Source organism: Chiloscyllium plagiosum, chromosome 17, assembly GCF_004010195.1.
Source record: "Chiloscyllium plagiosum isolate BGI_BamShark_2017 chromosome 17, ASM401019v2, whole genome shotgun sequence".
In the NCBI taxonomy this organism is placed as follows: domain Eukaryota; kingdom Metazoa; phylum Chordata; class Chondrichthyes; order Orectolobiformes; family Hemiscylliidae; genus Chiloscyllium; species Chiloscyllium plagiosum.
In genome coordinates this window covers 571,786-590,011 of record NC_057726.1, presented here as the reverse complement: position 1 = coordinate 590,011, position 18,226 = coordinate 571,786, and the positions used below count along the sequence as shown (strand labels likewise).

General features: G+C 43.2%; 1 protein-coding gene across 7 annotated transcripts in view; it reads left to right on the top strand.

Annotated features, from left to right (window-relative positions):
• Positions 1-220: 220 nt before the first annotated feature.
• Positions 221-18,226, top strand: part of sntb2 (syntrophin, beta 2) — a 64,259-nt gene continuing 46,253 nt past the window's right edge. For all 7 annotated transcript variants that reach the window (XR_006314058.1, XM_043706462.1, XM_043706461.1 and 4 more), the window contains exons 1-2: positions 221-789; positions 14,768-14,972. Coding sequence is in view for 6 of the 7 variants with exons in the window: in XM_043706462.1 (XP_043562397.1) it covers positions 249-789; positions 14,768-14,972 (746 nt within the window). In the remaining variant the exon portion in view is untranslated. The remainder of the gene's footprint in view (positions 790-14,767; positions 14,973-18,226) is intronic.

The following is an 18,226-nucleotide window of genomic DNA, read 5'->3' as shown; positions in this document are numbered from 1 at the left end:
GGTACTGCCAAATAAACTTGTTGGACTGTAACTGGGTCTTGTGCGATTTTTACCATTGTCTACATTGCACTATTCCCATTGGCTGGCCAGTGCACTATTCCCATTGGCTGGCCAGTGCACTATTCCCATTGGACGGCCAGTGCACTATTCCCATTGGCTGGCAGTGCACTAACCCCATTGGCTGGCCAATGCACTAATCCCATTGGCCGCCCGGTGCCCTGCTCCTATTGGCTAGTGGGCTGGAGGCGATGGCGGCGGGGCTGTCGGTTCGGTCCGGGCCGCTCGAGCTTTTCGTCCGGGACCGCGGGTGGCTCCGGGTCGTGGCCGAGCTGCGAGCTGATGGCTTGAAGCTGACCAGCGAGGACTCGGAGAATGGGGACTGGGACGGTCTGTCCAATGGTTCCCCGCGGCCACGGAGCTCCAGCCCGGGTCCAGTCCACATGAGCCCGGCGGGGCCTGGATCCGGGAGTTCGGGCCGAGGTGCCGCGGATCTTGTACCTCCGGAGATCGGCAGTCCGAAACCGAGCCCGGGGCTGACCGAGCAGGTCCGTACCGTGAGGGTGGTGAAGCAGGAAGCCGGTGGCCTTGGTATCAGCATCAAGGGCGGCCGCGAAAACCGAATGCCCATCCTCATCTCCAAGATTTTCCGGGGCCTCGCGGCCGAGCGCACCGGCGCCTTATTCGTGGGAGATGCCATCCTGACGGTGAACGGAAGTGACCTCCGGGCGGCGACACACGACCAGGCCGTACAGGCCCTGAAGAAGGCTGGAAGGGAGGTGACCCTGGAGGGTAAGCGAGGGATTGGGGTGGGGGCTCCGGGTGAGGGTCCGGATCGTCGTGGATGGGGTGAGAAGGGAGTGTTACCCCGGGAAGAGAGTGGTCTGCAGAGTCCTCTTCCACAAGAAGTAAAAGGATAATTTAATTATTCAAATCTTAATTTGAAGGCGATGTGTTGTCACTATCTGAGTATAGAGGGATGAAGCCTTGACACGTTTCTGAACTGGCTTCTGGGCTGGTTTACATTGTGCAAATGCTGATGTGAGCTGGGTTGTTCTCGAGTTTAGCTTTACACGTAGAATTTGTGAGCATTGTGTATCTTCCTGAAGCTGAAACTTTATTGCTGGAACAGCACAGCAGGTCAGGCAGCATCCAGGGAACAGGAGATTCGACGTTTCGGGCACAGGCCCTTCTTCAGGAATGAGCAGAGAGTGTTCAGGAGGAGAAGATAAAAGGTAGGGAGGAGGGACTTGGAGGAGGGGCGTTGGAAATGTGATAGGTGGAAAGAGGTCAAGGTGAGGGTGATAGGTCGGAGTAGGGTGGAGGCGGAGAGGTCAAGAAGAAGACTCAGGAATGAGCAGAGAGTGTTCAGCAGGAGAAGATAAAAGGTAGGGAGGAGGGACTTGGAGGAGGGGCGTTGTCAGGAATGACAAGTAAAGTCATAGAGCTTGGAAATAGATCCATTGGTCCAACCAGTTCATACTGAGCATAATCTAAACTAAACCAAGAAGTGATTAGAATAACCTAAGGATCCAACAGGGAAAAATGTGCAAGGTTTGTGAAGGTTTGTAGCTCAGGTTGAGGTTTAGGGTGTAGGTTTGCTCGCTGAGCTGTAGGTTTGATATCCAGATGTTTCATTACCTGGCTAGGTAACATCATCAGTGGCGACCTCCAAGTGAAGCGAAGCTGTTGTCTCCTGCTTTCTGTTTATATGTTTGTCCTGGATGGGGTTCCTGGGGTTTGTGGTGATGTCATTTCCTGTTCATTTTCTGAGGGGTTGATAGATGGTGTCTAGATCCTGAAGAAGGACTTATGCCCGAAACGTCGATTCTCCTGTTCCCTGGATGCTGCCTGACCTGCTGCGCTTTTCCAGCAACACATTTTCAGCTCTGATCTCCAGCATCTGCAGACCTCACTTTCTCCTCAAAGGTATCTAGATCTGTGTGTTTGTTTATGGCGTTGTGGTTGGAGTGCCAGGCCTCTACGAATTCTCTGGTATGTCTTTGCTTAGCCTATCCCAGGACAGATGTGTTGTCCAAGTCGAAGTGGTGGTTTTTTTCTGAACAGAAGGGACTACATCGAGAAAGCCAATGCACTACTCGCAGACTCCAACACCTACCAAAAAGTGGCGCTAGACCCGACCCCACAACTAGGAAACAAAATTGCATATCTCCGAAGAAAATTACACAATTCCGGACAATTATACAATACGGAATTCCAGAAAATGAAACCCGACGGGACCAACACCCCACGATTCTACGGACTACCAAAAATCCATAGTCTCACTACCCGGAACACCAACTTACAGACTGGCCAAAGAACTACACGCAAGACTGAAGTACCTAGTAGAAGAGTCACAGCACTCCATCCACTCCACCCAGGAATTCCTAAAAATCATCAAAAACACTAAAATAGAGGAAGACGAAGCAATGATCTCATTCGATGTAACAGCATTGTTCACCTCCATCAACATCGACCTAGCAAAGGAAACACTTACCACACTTTTAGAAGAGACCATCACGTACACACCAACCACCATCAATCACATTACCAACGAAAACATCATGAAGCTAGTGGACCTGTGCCTCACCACCCACTTCACTTTCAACAACATAGTCTACAAACAAACCAACGGCACACCCATGGGATTCCGCTATCAGGATTCATAGCAGAAGCGGTAATGCAAAGACTAGAACAATCAGCCCTACCAACCATCAAACCAAAAATCTGGGTCCACTACGTGGATGACACCTTTGTCATCACAAAACGAAACAAGATAGAAGAGACATTTAACATCATCAACAACACCCTCACAGGCATAAAGTTCACAAAGGAGGAAGAAACCGACAATAAACTCGCATTCCTGGACGTCACAGTCGAAAGAAAGGACAACTGAGAACTACAAACCTGCGCATACAGAAAACCGACAAACATTGACCAAATACTTAACTACACCAGCAACCATCCCAATACACACAAAAAAAGCTGTATCAGAACACTATTCCAACGAGCCACTACACACTGCAGCACAGACGAACTTCAAAAAACAGAGGAAAACCACCAAACAACGTATTCAAGAAGAACGGATACTCAAAAAACACAGCATCCAAGAAGCTTTGAAATCAGAACTGCTGTGCTCTTCCAGCACCACTAATCCAGAATCTGGTTTCCAGCATCAGCAGTCATTGTTTTTACCTACTCAAAAAACACAGTGCGCAGATTCCTCAAGAACAAACCACGACAAGCAGACCAAACACAGCCAGAAACCCTAACCACCTTACCATACATCAAAGAAGTTTCAGAATTGTCAGCTAGACTACTAAGGCCTCTCAGAGTCCTAGTAGCACACAAACCCACCAACACTCTCAAACAAAAACTAACAAACTTAAAAGATCCAGTAGAACCCATGGACAAAACCAACGTCATCTACAAAATTCCATGCAAGGACTGCCACAAAGACTACGTAGGATAAACAGGAAGAAAGTTAGCCACCAGGATACACAAACACCAGCTAGCCACAAAAAGACATGACCCTCCCTAGCCCTACACACGGATGAAATAAACCACCATTTTGACTGGGACAACGCATCTATCCTGGGACAGGCTAAGCAAAGACATGCCAGACAATTCCTAGAGACCTGGCACTCCAACCACAACACCATAAACAAACACATAGATCTAGATACCATCTATCAACCCCTCAGGAAATGACATCACCACAAACCCCAGGAACCCCATCCAGGAGAAAGATACAAATAGAAAGCAGGCGACAACAGCTTCGCTTCACTTGGAGGTCGCCACTGATGATGTTACCTAGCAGGTAATGAAGCATCTGCATATCAAACCTACAGCTCAGCGAGCAAACCTACACCCTAAGGGAAAAATGTATTGCATAAAACAATATACAGCAATCAACCTGGAGGTGCTAAAGTTTATATTCCACTTGAGCCGCTGCCTGTCTTTTTTTTTAATATCTAAATCTACCAATATAATTCTTTATGGACAAATTAGGAGCAGGATTAGGCTATTCAACTTCATGAGTCTGCTCTTCCATTCAATAACATCACAGCTGATCTGATGGTAATCGTCAATCTACATTTTCTCTTGCCCCTGGTAACCTATTAACCCATTGAACAGAAATCTATCAATCTCAGCCTTAAACATTTTCAAGGACTCTACTTCCAAGGTTCCCAAGCACTGAGGATGTCACCTAGACAGGAGACTAAACGTCTGCAACACAAATTCCCAGCTCGGCGAACAGAACCACAACAACGAGCACCCGAGCTACAAATTTTCTCTCAAACTTTGAACTCTATTTCCTCATCTTTTCAGGATGAGAGGCCAAAGACTCAAAGTTCTATCAGCAAAGAAATTTGTCTGATTTCTATTTTAAATGGGTGACCGTTTTAAACAGTAACCCTTAGTTTTAGATTCATCATTGGACTCTTAATTTTGCATTTCTGTTGTTTTCAAATTCAACTTGAGGAAATTTAATTTTACCAAGATAATAAAACAAAGAAAATTTACAGCTCAGGAACAGGCCCTTTGGCCCTCCAAGCCTGAGCTGATCCAAATGTACTGTCTAAACCTGTCGGTCAATTCCGAAGCTTCTGTATCCCTCTGCTCCCCAACTACTCATGCATCTGTCCAGACGCATCTTAAATGAATCTCCCATGCCTGCCTCTACCACCTCTGCTAGCAACGTGTTCCAAACGCCCACCACCCTCTCTGTGAAGTACTTGCCACATGTATCCCCCTTAAACTTTCCACCTCTCACTTTGAAAGCATGACCTCTTGTTATTGAACCTTCACCTTGGGGGGGAAAAAGCTTGTCTCTATCCACCCTGTCTATACCCTTCATGATTTTGTAAACCTCGATTTGGCCCCCCCTCAATCTCCTTTTTACTAATGGAAATAAACCTAACCTACTCAACCTCTTCATAGCTAGCACCTTCCATACCAGGCAACATCCTCGTAACCTTTCTCTGCACCCTCTCCAAAGCATCCACATCCTTTTGGTAATGTAGCGCCCAGAACTGTACACAGTATTCTAAATGCAGCCGAACCAATGTCTTGTACAATTTTAACATGACTTGCCAGCTCTTATACTCAATACCCTGTCTGATGAAGGCAGGCATACTGTATGCCTTCTTGACCACTCTATCCACCTGTGCAGCAACCTTCAGCGTACAATGGACCTGCACTCCCAGATCTCTCTGCCCATCAGCTTTCCCCAAGGCTCTTCGATTCATTGTATAATTCGCTCTAGAATTAGTCTTGCCTAAATGCATCACCTCACATTTGTCTGGATTGAAAGCCATCTGCCACTTTTCCGCCCAACTCTCCAGTCTACGTATATCCTCCTGTATTCTCTGACATTCCCTTATGCTTTCTGCCACTCCACCAATCTTTGTGTCATCTGCAAACTTGCTGATCATACCAACAATGGGCCAAGTGCTGCAAAATGGAGCTGGTGTAGGTTTATAGTAGCTTTTTGTCAGTGCAGGCTTGATGGGTCAAAGGGCCTGTTCTCTACTGTATGATTCTATAATATCAATTTGGCAATGGTGGGGTGGGAGTTGCAACTTGCAGATAAAACTGTCAGAGCAGTTGGAGGCAGTCAGTGAGGAAATACCAAAAGTACAGATCAAATTTGTGACTGTGAAGAGAATGAGAATGTGTATTAGGTAAAAGCAGGCAGGGAGAGTGTTAAGTTCTGTGTTTTGTGAAACAAGAGGTTCAGCTGAGCACCGCTCAGATCAGATAAGAGATTGCAGTTAACAATTCGGTGCTGGATGCAAGCATAATGGGTTAACAAGGTGGAAAAGTATTCATTATGTAGAGCCATTTAACAAGATTCAGTGCGTGACATCAGTTTAACCAGGTGAAAAGTATACATTATTTGAAGTCACTTATTCATTGATACTTATTATTTGGGTGACCATTGCAATTAATATGTATGTTGCATTATCTGATGCTCCTCCCTGTAAAATGACTATATAGTTCATTGAGAAACTGCTGTTCCAGAGAGGACCATGAACTCATGTCTTTGTGCACATGAGCAATCATTCTCTCTCCCTCCAGGAGCCCGAATAAAGATGAGAGGTAAAACTATACTGTGTCTCTGAGCGTTTTGCTTTGACTAAGGGGGGGAAATGGGACAACAATATTGGCATAGTCAGTGGGATCCAAACGGATAGTTACGATCGGATGGTGTCAGCGGCCGCCTGGAACATCGGTGTCACGTGACGAATGGGCCCACGAGGTAAGATTTTAAACATTGGTCCATGTTGGTATTCCTGTGTGCAGAGACGATCCCCCCCCCCCCCGTTCAATTGCTCTCTATTCTACGGAAGGGTAATTAGTTCAATTGACTGACAGTTTCGCAAGCGTACTGGCAGACAGAGGTTCAAGTCATCTGTGCTGCATTGCGGGGAAGGGGATTAATTGGGGTTCAAGTCCTCTGCGCGGTACTGGAGTTCAAGCCCCCTGGGGTGGGTTTGGTTGAGGTTAGAGTCCTCTGTGTTGCATTGTGGTGAAGGGGGTGTGATTGAAGTTCGAGGCCTCTGTGTGGTACTGGGGTTTGAATCTACTGGGTGGGTTGATTTGAGGTTCAAGTACTCTCACTGTGCTGAGGTTCGAGCTTTCTGTGTGTAAGTGAGCTTCGAGCTCGCTTTTTAAGTGGGATTCGGGTTCTCTGTGTTTAAGTGGGATTCAAGCACCAGTGAAGAGTAAAGTAAGAAAGGCTCAGAGTCTTTGTTCTGGAGGAGGTGTGTGGTTTGGATTGTGGCTTCATGTGGTCCACTACAAGGGCATTCTCTTTTTATAAGTGTAATTTCAATGAGAGGATGCAAAAAAAAAAGAGAAAACACTGAAATTAAGTTGTGCTAATACTTGGTTTAAAAAAGGAACATTTCATTGTAAATTGTGCTGTGCTGAGAATGTTTGATGTTTAAAATTTTTGGTTTAAGATCCTGATTCAGGAAAAACCTTTTAAGTAAGTGTTTTTCCTTGTTTGAATTAGGATCTCCATTCAGTGTGTTTTGTGGGCTATGTAATGGGGCAGATTTTGTTTTTAAATTTAAATTGTACAACATTATGTCCTTTTTTAAAATTATCAAACATGTAACTTTAAAACAAATTGAGTGCCTTGAGCCCCTGATTTGTTTGAAATTTTACAATGCCTGTTTTTAAAAAAAAAAACAGTTGGGTCAGAAGTCATGGCTTTAGCCAGTTGAGAGTATTCGATTAAAATAACTTTGCTGTGTTTTTAATACAAAGTGTTCACAAAAAGAAGAGTGCGTTTTTTGTTTGATGTTTTGCTAAGATTTTCTAGAGAATATTAGAACTTGAGGCTGAGCTGTTTCAGTTCTGTTAATTATTGTTAAGACTTCATTGCCCCCTCTTCAAGAATGTTGATCTCTACCAAAATTGCAACTGTAATTTCGGCTGTTTTTATTTGGGAAGTTTCATTTGGAGAACATATTTTAAAACATTCAGCATTTGTTTCCCACAAATATTTAAGATTTAAATCTGAACTGGAACTGCCTTTTCAATTGCTAAAGCACAGGAAACATTTTTGCTGTTTTCTTGCTGTACCAGACTTTTGAAATACCTTTCCTGACTGCTTTCGCATTAGCCAAATATCAATTTATTAAAGGAAAATAATTTTTGAATAACCTGAATGAAGCACCGTAGGGTTTGATTTTAGGACCATTGACTGTTGTTTATAATTGACTGAATTGATTAGGCAGTGCAATTTAGAAGTTAATGGATTGCATAAAATTTGATAATGTCATATATAGTGAACAGAGTAACAGACTTCTAATATTCAAAGAACTACAATTTAATGTAGTTATGTGTGACTGTCTTCCTGCTGATAACTACCCTCGCAAGGAGGGAATGAGAGAGGAAATGCAAAGATACTTTCAGCAGCTAACATAGTCTTTCGAGTTTCTCCATTCACTTGTAAAGCACACCTTTGGACCACCGCCCACCCCTCCACAACCTGATCAATCAGCTCCTCAGTCATGAGCATGAAAAGTGAAGAAGCTAACGACAATAAAGAGGAGGTCAGTACACTTTTTGTCAGTGGCCTTCCTACGGATATTAAACCACGTGAACTTTGCCTTGTCTTTCAATCATTTAAAGAATATGAAGGTTCACTGATCAAGTTAACATCACAGCAGCCAATTGGCTTTGTTACATTTAACAGCAGAGTCGAAGCAGAAGCAGCAAGGAATGCTGCATTCTCCTTGCCTGCAGTTGCAGCTGTTGCACTGGTGTCCTGCACCTGAAGCATCTTTGCAAGGATGGAAGTCTCGTCAGTTTTGTGAAGTATTTAACTGCCCTTATCCAAGAAATCAGATTTCTCCGTGGAGTGATGCACAAGGACAGACTGGATTTTGTTTTCAGGTTGAACTTTACTAAAGGAGATTTTGGCTTGTTTTCACTTGACTTGGAGGGGATGGAGTGGTCGCTAAGGACTGTGGATTTAAGAACTCTGCTGGTGGAATTTTTTTCCACATGGGAGAATTCTTCAAATTCTATTTACTGTAACAAACTAATAATTTTTGTTATAATCATTGTATACTATCGATAACTTGTTTAAATATTGGCTGTCAGAGTCTTATGAAAGCTGGTAATGCCATTGGTTCTCATGATAAAAGGTGGGAATGAGAATGTGCATTAGGTATAAGCAGGCAGGGAAAGCATTACGTTCTGAGTTTTGTGAAACAAGAGGTTCAGCTGAGCACAGCTCAGATCAGATAAGAACTTGCGGTTAACAATTGGGTGCTGAAGACATGGGTAATGGGTTAATAAGGTGGAAAAGCATTCATTATGTAGAGGCATTTAACAAGATGAGGTAGCATTCAGTTTGTGAGGTCAGTTTAACAAGGTGAAAGGCATTCATTATGTGAAGTCAGTTATTCTTTATATAACAATAGATAGCTTAATCTTTACTATTGATACTCGTTGATTTGTAACAGTCACCCAATTAATGTGTGTTGCCTTATCTGGATGCTCCTCCCTGTAAAATGACTATATAGTTAATTGAGAAACTGGTATTCCAGAGAATACCATGAACTCATTGCCCTGTGCACATGGGCAATTGTTCTCTCACTCTCCAGGACCTGGAATAAAAATGGAGGTAAAACCATACTGTGTCACTTGAGTGTTTTGCTTTGAGGGAGGAACGGGACCGTAGTTCCACCCTTCAAAAAAAGGAAAAGTTAGGCAAGGAAATTACAGGTTGGCCAGTCTTATCCCAGTGCTGGGGAAGCAATTAGAAAGAATTGAGGCACAAAATATATCTGCACTTCGCAAGAAACAGGTTATTCAGGGATTGGTGACATGGATTTATTAGCAAAAGCTTGTGTTTGACAAATTTGATTTTAATTTTTTGAAGAGGTAGCCTGGAGTGTTGTTGAGTGTAATCATTTGGTATGTCTGCATGATCTTAGCTAGGCTTTTGATAAGTTAATGGCAGGTGGTCAGGGAAGAGATCATGAGATCTGAAACAAATGGTATGTTGGATCTAAAATTGGCTGGCAGGCTGGAAGCTGACTATAATGGGAAAGGGATATTTCTGTGAGTAGAAGGTTGTTTCTAGTCGATTGCTCAGGGCTTGGTGCTGTGGACCTAGCTGTTTTTGGTGTATGTTAATGATTTAGACATAAGTTTGTGGGTGACATGGAAACTAGATTAGATTCCCTACAGTATGGAAGCAGGCCCTTCAGCCCAACAAGTCCACACTGACCCTCCGAAGAGTAACCCACCCAGACCCATTCCCCTACCCTATATTTACCCCTGATTATGGGCAATTTAGCATGGCCAATTCACCTAACCTGCACATCTTTGGATTGCGGGAGAAAACTGGAGCACCCAGAGGAAACATGGGGAGGGTGCAAGATTAGAGATTAAACTGAATGGTAAGACTGTGGAACATAGTGACGTTCGGAGACTTTGTGCATTTCATAGATCCCTGAAGGTAGTGGGATAGGTAGAAAAGATGGTTAAGAAGGCACGGTGATAGTTGCCTTTTTATTTTAGCTGAGATACAATACAAGAACAGACAGATTAAAGAGGAATCTTGATTATTCAAATATCAGATTATCCGAAGGAGATCTTGAAACATTACATCAAAGATGTGTTTCCAACACTGATCGTGTCTTTTGTTTACAGTGATTAAAAGTGATCTCGGCTTACTGAAACGCTGCTGAGAACAGTCCTGGATTGATGGGAGCCCAGGCACCATCTCCAAGTGACTGACCTCCCGCCCTCTCTCTGTCCCCACATACTTTCCCTGGAGTTCTACCCAGGTGTGTACCCTAACCCCCCCCCCCCCCCCTTCCCCAGTTAATCTCTCCAACAGTACAGGGCAAAGGTGGAACCTGTCAAAAGTTTGCAGTAAAAAGTTGTGTTTTTGTTTGTGGGTGTGCGCTCGCTCTATTTGGAGACTTACTCCCCAAAAGTCAGCCGCGGTTTTGTTGTTGGTGTCCAGTCTGGCTGCCCTGGAGAGTGGGCGGGGGCAAGGGGTGGGGATTTTGACGGAGTGGGGTTGGGGGGTGGGGGGTCAGGGTTGGGGGTTCCTAGTTAAAGATTTCCCTACAAGAAATATCATCATCTTGACCTACATCCCTCAGAATTTGACATAATCTCTCATTTTCCTAAGCTTCAACAGGCACAACCTGTCTTCAAACTTGGAAGGGTTCAGAAAGAATTTACAAGGATGTTGCTTGGGTTGGGGGCTTGAGACATAGGGAGAGGCTGAATAGGTTGGGGCTATTTTCCCTGGAGCGTCAGAGGTTGAGGAGTGACCGTATAGAAATTTATAAAATCATGAGGGGCATGGATAGAGTGAATGCTCAAAGTCTGTTTCCTGGGGTAGGAGAGTCCAAAACTAGAGGGCATAGGTGTAAAGGTGAGAGGGGATATATTTTTTAAAAAAGGGACCTAATAGGCAACATTTTCATACAGAGGGTGGTCTTTGTACGGAATGAGCTGCCAGAGGAAGTGGATCAGTCTGATACAATTACAACATTTGACGAGGAAGGGTTGAGAGAGATACATTCAAAAGCTGGATCTGATAGAAGTATATAAAAATTGAGATGCAGAGTAGGGTGGATAGTCAGTGAGCCAGGGTGTAAATGTCAAATACTATGGGGCATACGTTTATGGTGAGAAGGACAAAAGTGTTTTAGTAGGTACCTGCAATGTGCTTCCAGGGGAGGTGTTAGATGCAGATATGGCTCAGTGGTTAGCACTGCTACCTCACAGCGCCAGGGACCCGGGTTCGATTCCAGCCTTGGGCTACTGTCTGTGCGGAGTTTGCACGTTCTCCCCGTGTCTGCCTGGGTTTCCTCCCACATTCCAAAGATGTGCAGGTCAGATGAATCAGTCATGTTCAATTGCCCAGTGTTAGGTGCCTTAGTCATAGGTAAACACAAGGTAGGGGAATGGGTCTTGGTGGGTTGCTCTTCGGAGGGTCGGGTTGGACTTGTTGGGCCGAAGGGTCTGTTTCCGTACTGTAGGGGATCTAATCTAATGATAGCAAAGTTTAAGAGACATTTTGACAGACATGTGAACCGGCAGGAAATAAAGAGACGTGGGCCATGTGTAGACAGATCTAATTAGTTGAGAACAGCATCATGATACTTTGTTACAAAAGGCCTGTTCCTGTGCTGTACTACTGTGTTCTAGACAGGTTGAGAGGGCACAGTTGTCAAGTGATTTGCAAAAAAAGTAAATCTGATATTAGAAGAAATAGCACTGACTGGTGGATACACATTTGTTCAAGGTCATGAGATGATTATTTAAATAGAACATTACATGGGAAATGCAGCAAAATGCCCTTTAGTCAAGTTCATTTGTAGAGATGGTGAAAACATGAAGAGCTTAATAACCTCCTCTGAACCATAATGATTCCGAAATCTGAATTTATCAAAGCTGAGTTATATTTTTGAGGGTTGTGAAAAATAGATGGGAGTGTACAATTGAAGCCGAGAGCAATTCGGCCATGATCTTTTTGAGTGGGGATTGCTGTTATTTCTCAGGATCTTATGCAGTCTCCCATATTTTTCATTTGTCAGGCATATTGCTATTTTCAGACAACAGTACTGAGACAGAAAATGTCAACATGGAAATAAGGTTAAATATTGGATTGGGAAAGGATATGGAAGCAGGATAAATGATTGAAACTATGTGCTCAAGCAAGGATCAATGCTGATTTTGTGTGGTTAGGCTTAATAGAAACATTAAAAATAGGAATAAGAAAAGCCCCATTTATAAAGTCATAGAGATGTACAGCATGGAAACAGACCCTTCGGTCCAACCCGTCCATGCTGACCAGATATCCCAGCCCAATCTAGTCCCACCTGCCAGCACCCAGCCCATATCCCTCCAAACCCTTCCTATTCATGTACCCATCCAAATGCCTCTTAAATGTTGCAATTGTACCAGCCTCCACCACATCCTCTGGCAGCTCATTCCATACATGTACCACCCTCTGCATGAAAAAGTTGCCCCTTAGGTCTCTTTTATATTTTTCCCTTCTCTCCCTAAACCTATGCCCTCTAGTTCTGGACTCCCTTACCCCAGGGAAAAGACTTTGTCTATTTATCCTATCCATGTCCCTCATAATTTTGTAAACCTCTATAAGGTCACCCTTTAGCATCCGCGCTCCAGGGAAAACAGCCCCCACCTGTTCAGCCTCTCCCTGTAGCTCAGATCCTCCAACCCTGGCAACATCCTTGTAAATCTTTTCTGAACCCTTTCATGTTTCACAACATCTTTCAGATAGGAAGGAGACCAGAATTGCACGCAATATTCCAACAGTGGCCTAACCAATGTCCTGTACAGCCACAACATGACCTCCCAACTCCTGTACTCAATACTCGCTAAGATTTGCTTTCCCAAAATGCAGCACCTCACATTTATCTGAATTAAACTCCATCTGCCACTTCTCAGCCCATTGGCCCATCTGGTCCAGATCCTATTGTAATCTGAGGTAACTCTCTTTGCTGTCCACTGCACCTCCAATTTTGGTGTCATCTGCAAACTTACTAACTGTACCTTTTTGTCCATTTATGTCCACTCAGCTACTCACTGTGATCATGGCTGATCACCCAACTCCGTATCCTATCCTGTTCCTGCATTGTCCCTATATTTAATCCCTTTAGTTCTGAGGACTGTATCTAACTACTTCTTAAACTTTCAATGTTTTGGTCTTAACGACTTCATGTGACAGAGGATTTCACAGACGAACCTCTCTCTGGGTGAAATGTTTCCTCGTTCTCTGTCCTAAAAGACCTATTCTGTACCCTTAGACTCTGAACAGGCTGTGGATTATTTCTGTTGTAATTTAATCTTTATCACTTTATTTCTAGCGCAGTGGTATCTGAAAACTGAGCTAGCATCTGCGCCTTCTAAGCTCTTGCATCCAACAGAAAAGTATTCTGATTGAAGACTTTTTGTAAATGCATGTTAGACTGTTTCAGCCTATAATTAATCACTTCCTGTTGAAGTACATTCCTCAAATGAACATGGTTTTAGTCTTATTAATTACTATACAGAGCTCTCTGTTCTAACTGGTATTTAATTTGCTAGGATAAATTTGAAAGCAAACTGAGCAGATATTTCCTGTGCTGTCACCATATGTGTAGTTATTGCTGGTTTATTTTTGTGAATCCTGTAACTTTGTATAATGTACCTTGGCTCCATGCCGCTCCCAAAGGCTGGTCAAGTAGCAACTCGATTCACAGTTCAGAGGTGTCAGTGGCTTCTCTTGCTTTTCATCCTGTTTGATATGCTGATTGCAATTCTTTGACCTTTACCTTGTTTGTTGGTGATTGAACAAAACTGAGGTTTTGTCAGGACCAAAGTAACTTCATTCACTTGGCATTAAATTTCGCCTGATGTCATGGCAGCCCCCCATTTCATACACAGTCCTCCTTTCATTCGTGGGCACCCCTTCCCCAAACATTTGTAGCCCGTTCCTCCACCTCTTTCTGCAAATGTTGCTTTCCAAGGCCCAGCAAAATGATGCAGCATTGTGCTGCCCTTCTGATAGTGCAGTGCTGCCTTATTTTGTTTTCCATTGTTATTGGTGTGTAGCTGGGATTCAGACATCTGCAGAGCACACTTAAACAAAGATGTGAAGTTTTAAACATTGAAGGTTGAAATAGTGCTGGTGATGGAGAATGCTGTCAGAATTGGACTTTGCGGTTATATCTGTCTCTTGCTACATCCTGTCCTGATTGAACAATGTTGATAACATCTAATGTAGCATTTTGTTTGCACTGGGAAAATTTTGTGTATAAATATTTGCTATATTAGATTAGATTAGATTACTTAGTGTGGAAACAGGCCCTTCGGCCCAACAAGTCCACACCGACCCGGCGAAGCGCAACCCACCCAGACCCCTACATTTACCCTTACCCCTAACACTACGGGCAATTTAACATGGCCAATTCACCTAACCTGCACATTTTTGGATTGTGGGAGGAAACCGGAGCACCCTGAGGAAACCCACGCAGACACCGGAGAATGTGCAAACTCCACACAGACAGTTGCCTGAGATGGGAATTGAACCCGGGTCTCTGGAGCTGTGAGGCAGCAGTGCTAACCACTGTGCCACCGTGCCGCCGTAGCTTCCATAGAAATAGCACCTTGTAAATGTTCACTTGCTCTCACTGTTTTAGTCAGCAGAATTGAGAAAGGAATGGTTTAAATTATTGCCTGTGCTTGATCTGTGACCTTTCTCTTGCAGTCACTTATATCCAGGAAGTGATGCCATACTTGAAAAAGCCCTCATTGATAGCAGACCTGGCATGGGATAGTCTACCTCCTCATTCTCCATATCTCGGAGCTGCTGGCTCCAGTTCTCCAAATCACAGTGCCAAAGACAGCAAGATTTTTCCGCTGAAGATGTGCTACATCACAAGGAGTCTGAGCATGCCTAATCCAGAGAGCAGGTTGAATGCTTAATCACAATAAGTGATCAAAAATGTCAGTTTCAATTAGGCTGATGAAATGTATGAGCTAGATTACATTCTGTTTTTTTGTATGATGTATCCCACCCCTGGTTCTGTCATTGATGCAGCTACATTGTGACTAATAGAAAATGGAACTACAGGCCAATTGGCAATAATATTAATTGTTCAGAAAATGTTGTTATTAAGCTTGTTGTAATACCACACTTAAACATTACACAATTCCATAAGGTTAGCATGGTTTTATGGAAGAAAATTTTTCCTTTTAAGGATAGAAAATATAACATTGTAAGCAGTAGATAGAAACATAAAGTTGCAAAGAGATATAAAATGAATGATCACAATTGTGTAAATGAATTTCAATTTGGCAAGTGTGAAGTCATCCGCTTTGGATGTTTACTAAGTCATTTAAAAGGTAGAAATATTGGTGGCCCAAATGGTCTTTTGGGGTCCAGGTACATGAAACATTAAAGTATCATGAAGATATACAGAAATAATTTAGAAAATGAATGGAATACTGACATTTAAATCTAGAGAATGGAGTACAAATTGATAGAAGTCATGCTTTAAAGCTCTGTTAAGACCACACTGGGAGTCACTGACTAGTTCTGGCCACTAAACCTCAGGAATGAGATGTTGACCTTAGAGAGAGTAGAATTTGTTTACTAAATAATACTTGGATTCTGGATTAAATTACAAGGAAAGTTCATACAACATAAGTTGCATTCCCTGAAACTTAGATTGAGATGATTGTTTTGTTACCTTTAAATGTTTAAACCAGTGTAAATGGAGAGAAAAAGAGTCTCGAAATAGGGGTGGTATAGGGAGCACATAGCCTAAAAATTGATGTAGGCCTTTCAAGAGAGATTACACACATGAGAATGGTATCTTTATTCTCCAAGTGGCAGTTGATACCAGATCACATGTTGCTTTTATCTATGAGATTAGTACACTGTATTTTGTTATAGGTGATGGATTGGGAAAGGGTGAAGAGAAAAGGATCTTGTAGACATTTATGACCTCTGTGTAGACCAACATGTATTCATGAGTTAGAGGGAGGAAGTAAATGTACTGCAGCCATATTTACAGACAACACACAAACAAGTGGAAAGGCAACTTGTCAGAGGTATGTAGTTTAGAGATATTAATAGGTTGTGTGAATGGGCAAAAAGTTGGCAAATGGAGTGTAATATGGGAAAATGTCAGGTTTTTAATTTTAGACATGAGAACAAAGAACAGAATTATTTAAATGGAGAAAAGCTGCAACACAAAGGGACTGTGGGGTGCTTGTGCATGAAACACAGAAAGCTAGCACTCAGGAAGGCTAATAGAATGTTGGTCCTTATTTCAAGGGGATTGGAATGTAAGAATAGGGAACTCCTATTGCAACTGTATAAGGTGCAACAGAATGCTGTGAACAGGTTTTTAAAATTTGTTCATGGGCTGAGAGCACTGCTGGCAGAACAGCATTAATTGCCAAGAGGGCAGTGCTGTGCATCTGGAGTCACATGTAGGCCAGACCAGGTAAGGACAGCAGTTTCCTTCCCTAAAGGACATTAGCGAACCAAGTGGATTTAAAAAAAAAATTAACAATGGATTTATGATCATCATTGGACTCTTAATTTCAGATTTCTAATGAATTCAAATTCCACAACCTGCTATGAGGTGATTTGAACCAGGGTACGCAGAACATGCGTCTCTGGGTTTGTAGTCCAGTGATTAATACCACTAGGTCATTACCTCCTCTTGGTCCCCTTACTGATGGGGAGATATCATTTCATTGGAAGCAGTTCAGACAACATTCACTAGGATGATCCCTATTATGAAGGGAATGTCTTATGAGCAAAGGTTAAACAGGTTGGGACTCTGCCCATTAGAACTTAGAAGAATGGGGTGATCTCATCGAAAGGTATAGGATTCTTAAGGAGCTTGACAGGCTGAATGATGAGAGAATGTTTCCCCTCATGGGAGATTCTTGGACCAAAGGGCATAGTCTCAGAATAAAGGGCTGTCAATTTAAGACTGAGATGAGGATTTCTTCTGGAGTTTGAAAGTCTTTGGAACTCCATGCCACTATGAGCTGGTGTGGCTGAGTGCTTGCATATGTTTAAAACTGAGGGAGATTCTTGATCAGTAAAGGGTTCAGTGTTTAATGGGGAAAAGGCAGGAAAGTCGATGTGAGGGTTGTCGGATGAGCCATGATCTCATTAAATAATGGAGCAGGCCTCAGGAGCTGAAAAGTCTACTCCTGTGCTTATTTCATATGGTCTAATGGACACTCTGACATCTTGGGGAAGTGCAAGAAAACCTATCCTCGTGCACCAGTTGCTGAATGTATGCATGTAGGTGCAGTAGGCAACTAAGAAGGAAAATAGTATGTTGGCCTTCAGAGTGAGAGGATTGGGCTACAGGCTCATGAATGTTTTACTCCAAAAGTCAGGTGTGATGGAATACTCCTCACTTGTCGAGATAAATGCAGCTCTAACAACGGTCAAGAAGCTTGACACCATCCAGGAAAAAGCAGTCTGCTTAATTGCCACCACATTGATAAGCACCACTCTCTCCACCACCAATGCTTAGTACACACTGCTATCTACAAGGTGCCCTACAGCATCTTAGACAGAACCCTCCAAACCTGCAACCACTTTCATCTAAAAGGGCACGAGCAGCAAATTAATGGGAACACCACCATCTGAAAGTTTCCCTCCAACCCAATCACCATCCTGACATGGAAATACATCGCTGCTCCTTCACAGTCTCTGGGTCAAGATTCTGGAATTAAGCCCCATAAGGGCAAAGTGGGTCTACCTACAACACATGGACTGCAACATTTAAGTTGGTAGCTCACCACCACCTTGTGATAACTAGAGACTGACAATAAATGCTGGCCCAACCAGCTACTTCCACATCCCACGAATGAATATAAAAATAATTATGCGGGCCCTTGGTGATTAACACCTCGAGTCTTGTGTGGAGTTTTATTCTCCTTATCTGACGAAGACTGTTCTGGCTATGAAGAGAGGTTTACCAGACTGATTTCTAGATGACAGGTCTGAAGAATTGGGGGAGGGGGCAGCAGTTGGGGGAATCTCTTGGAAACCTATAAAAATCTAACCAGGCTAAATAAGGTAAATGCACGACAGATATTTCCCATGGCAAGGAAGTCCAGGATTATGAGCCCCAGTCTAAAGATATGGGGTATTCTGTTTAGGACTGAAATGAAAAATTTCTTCACC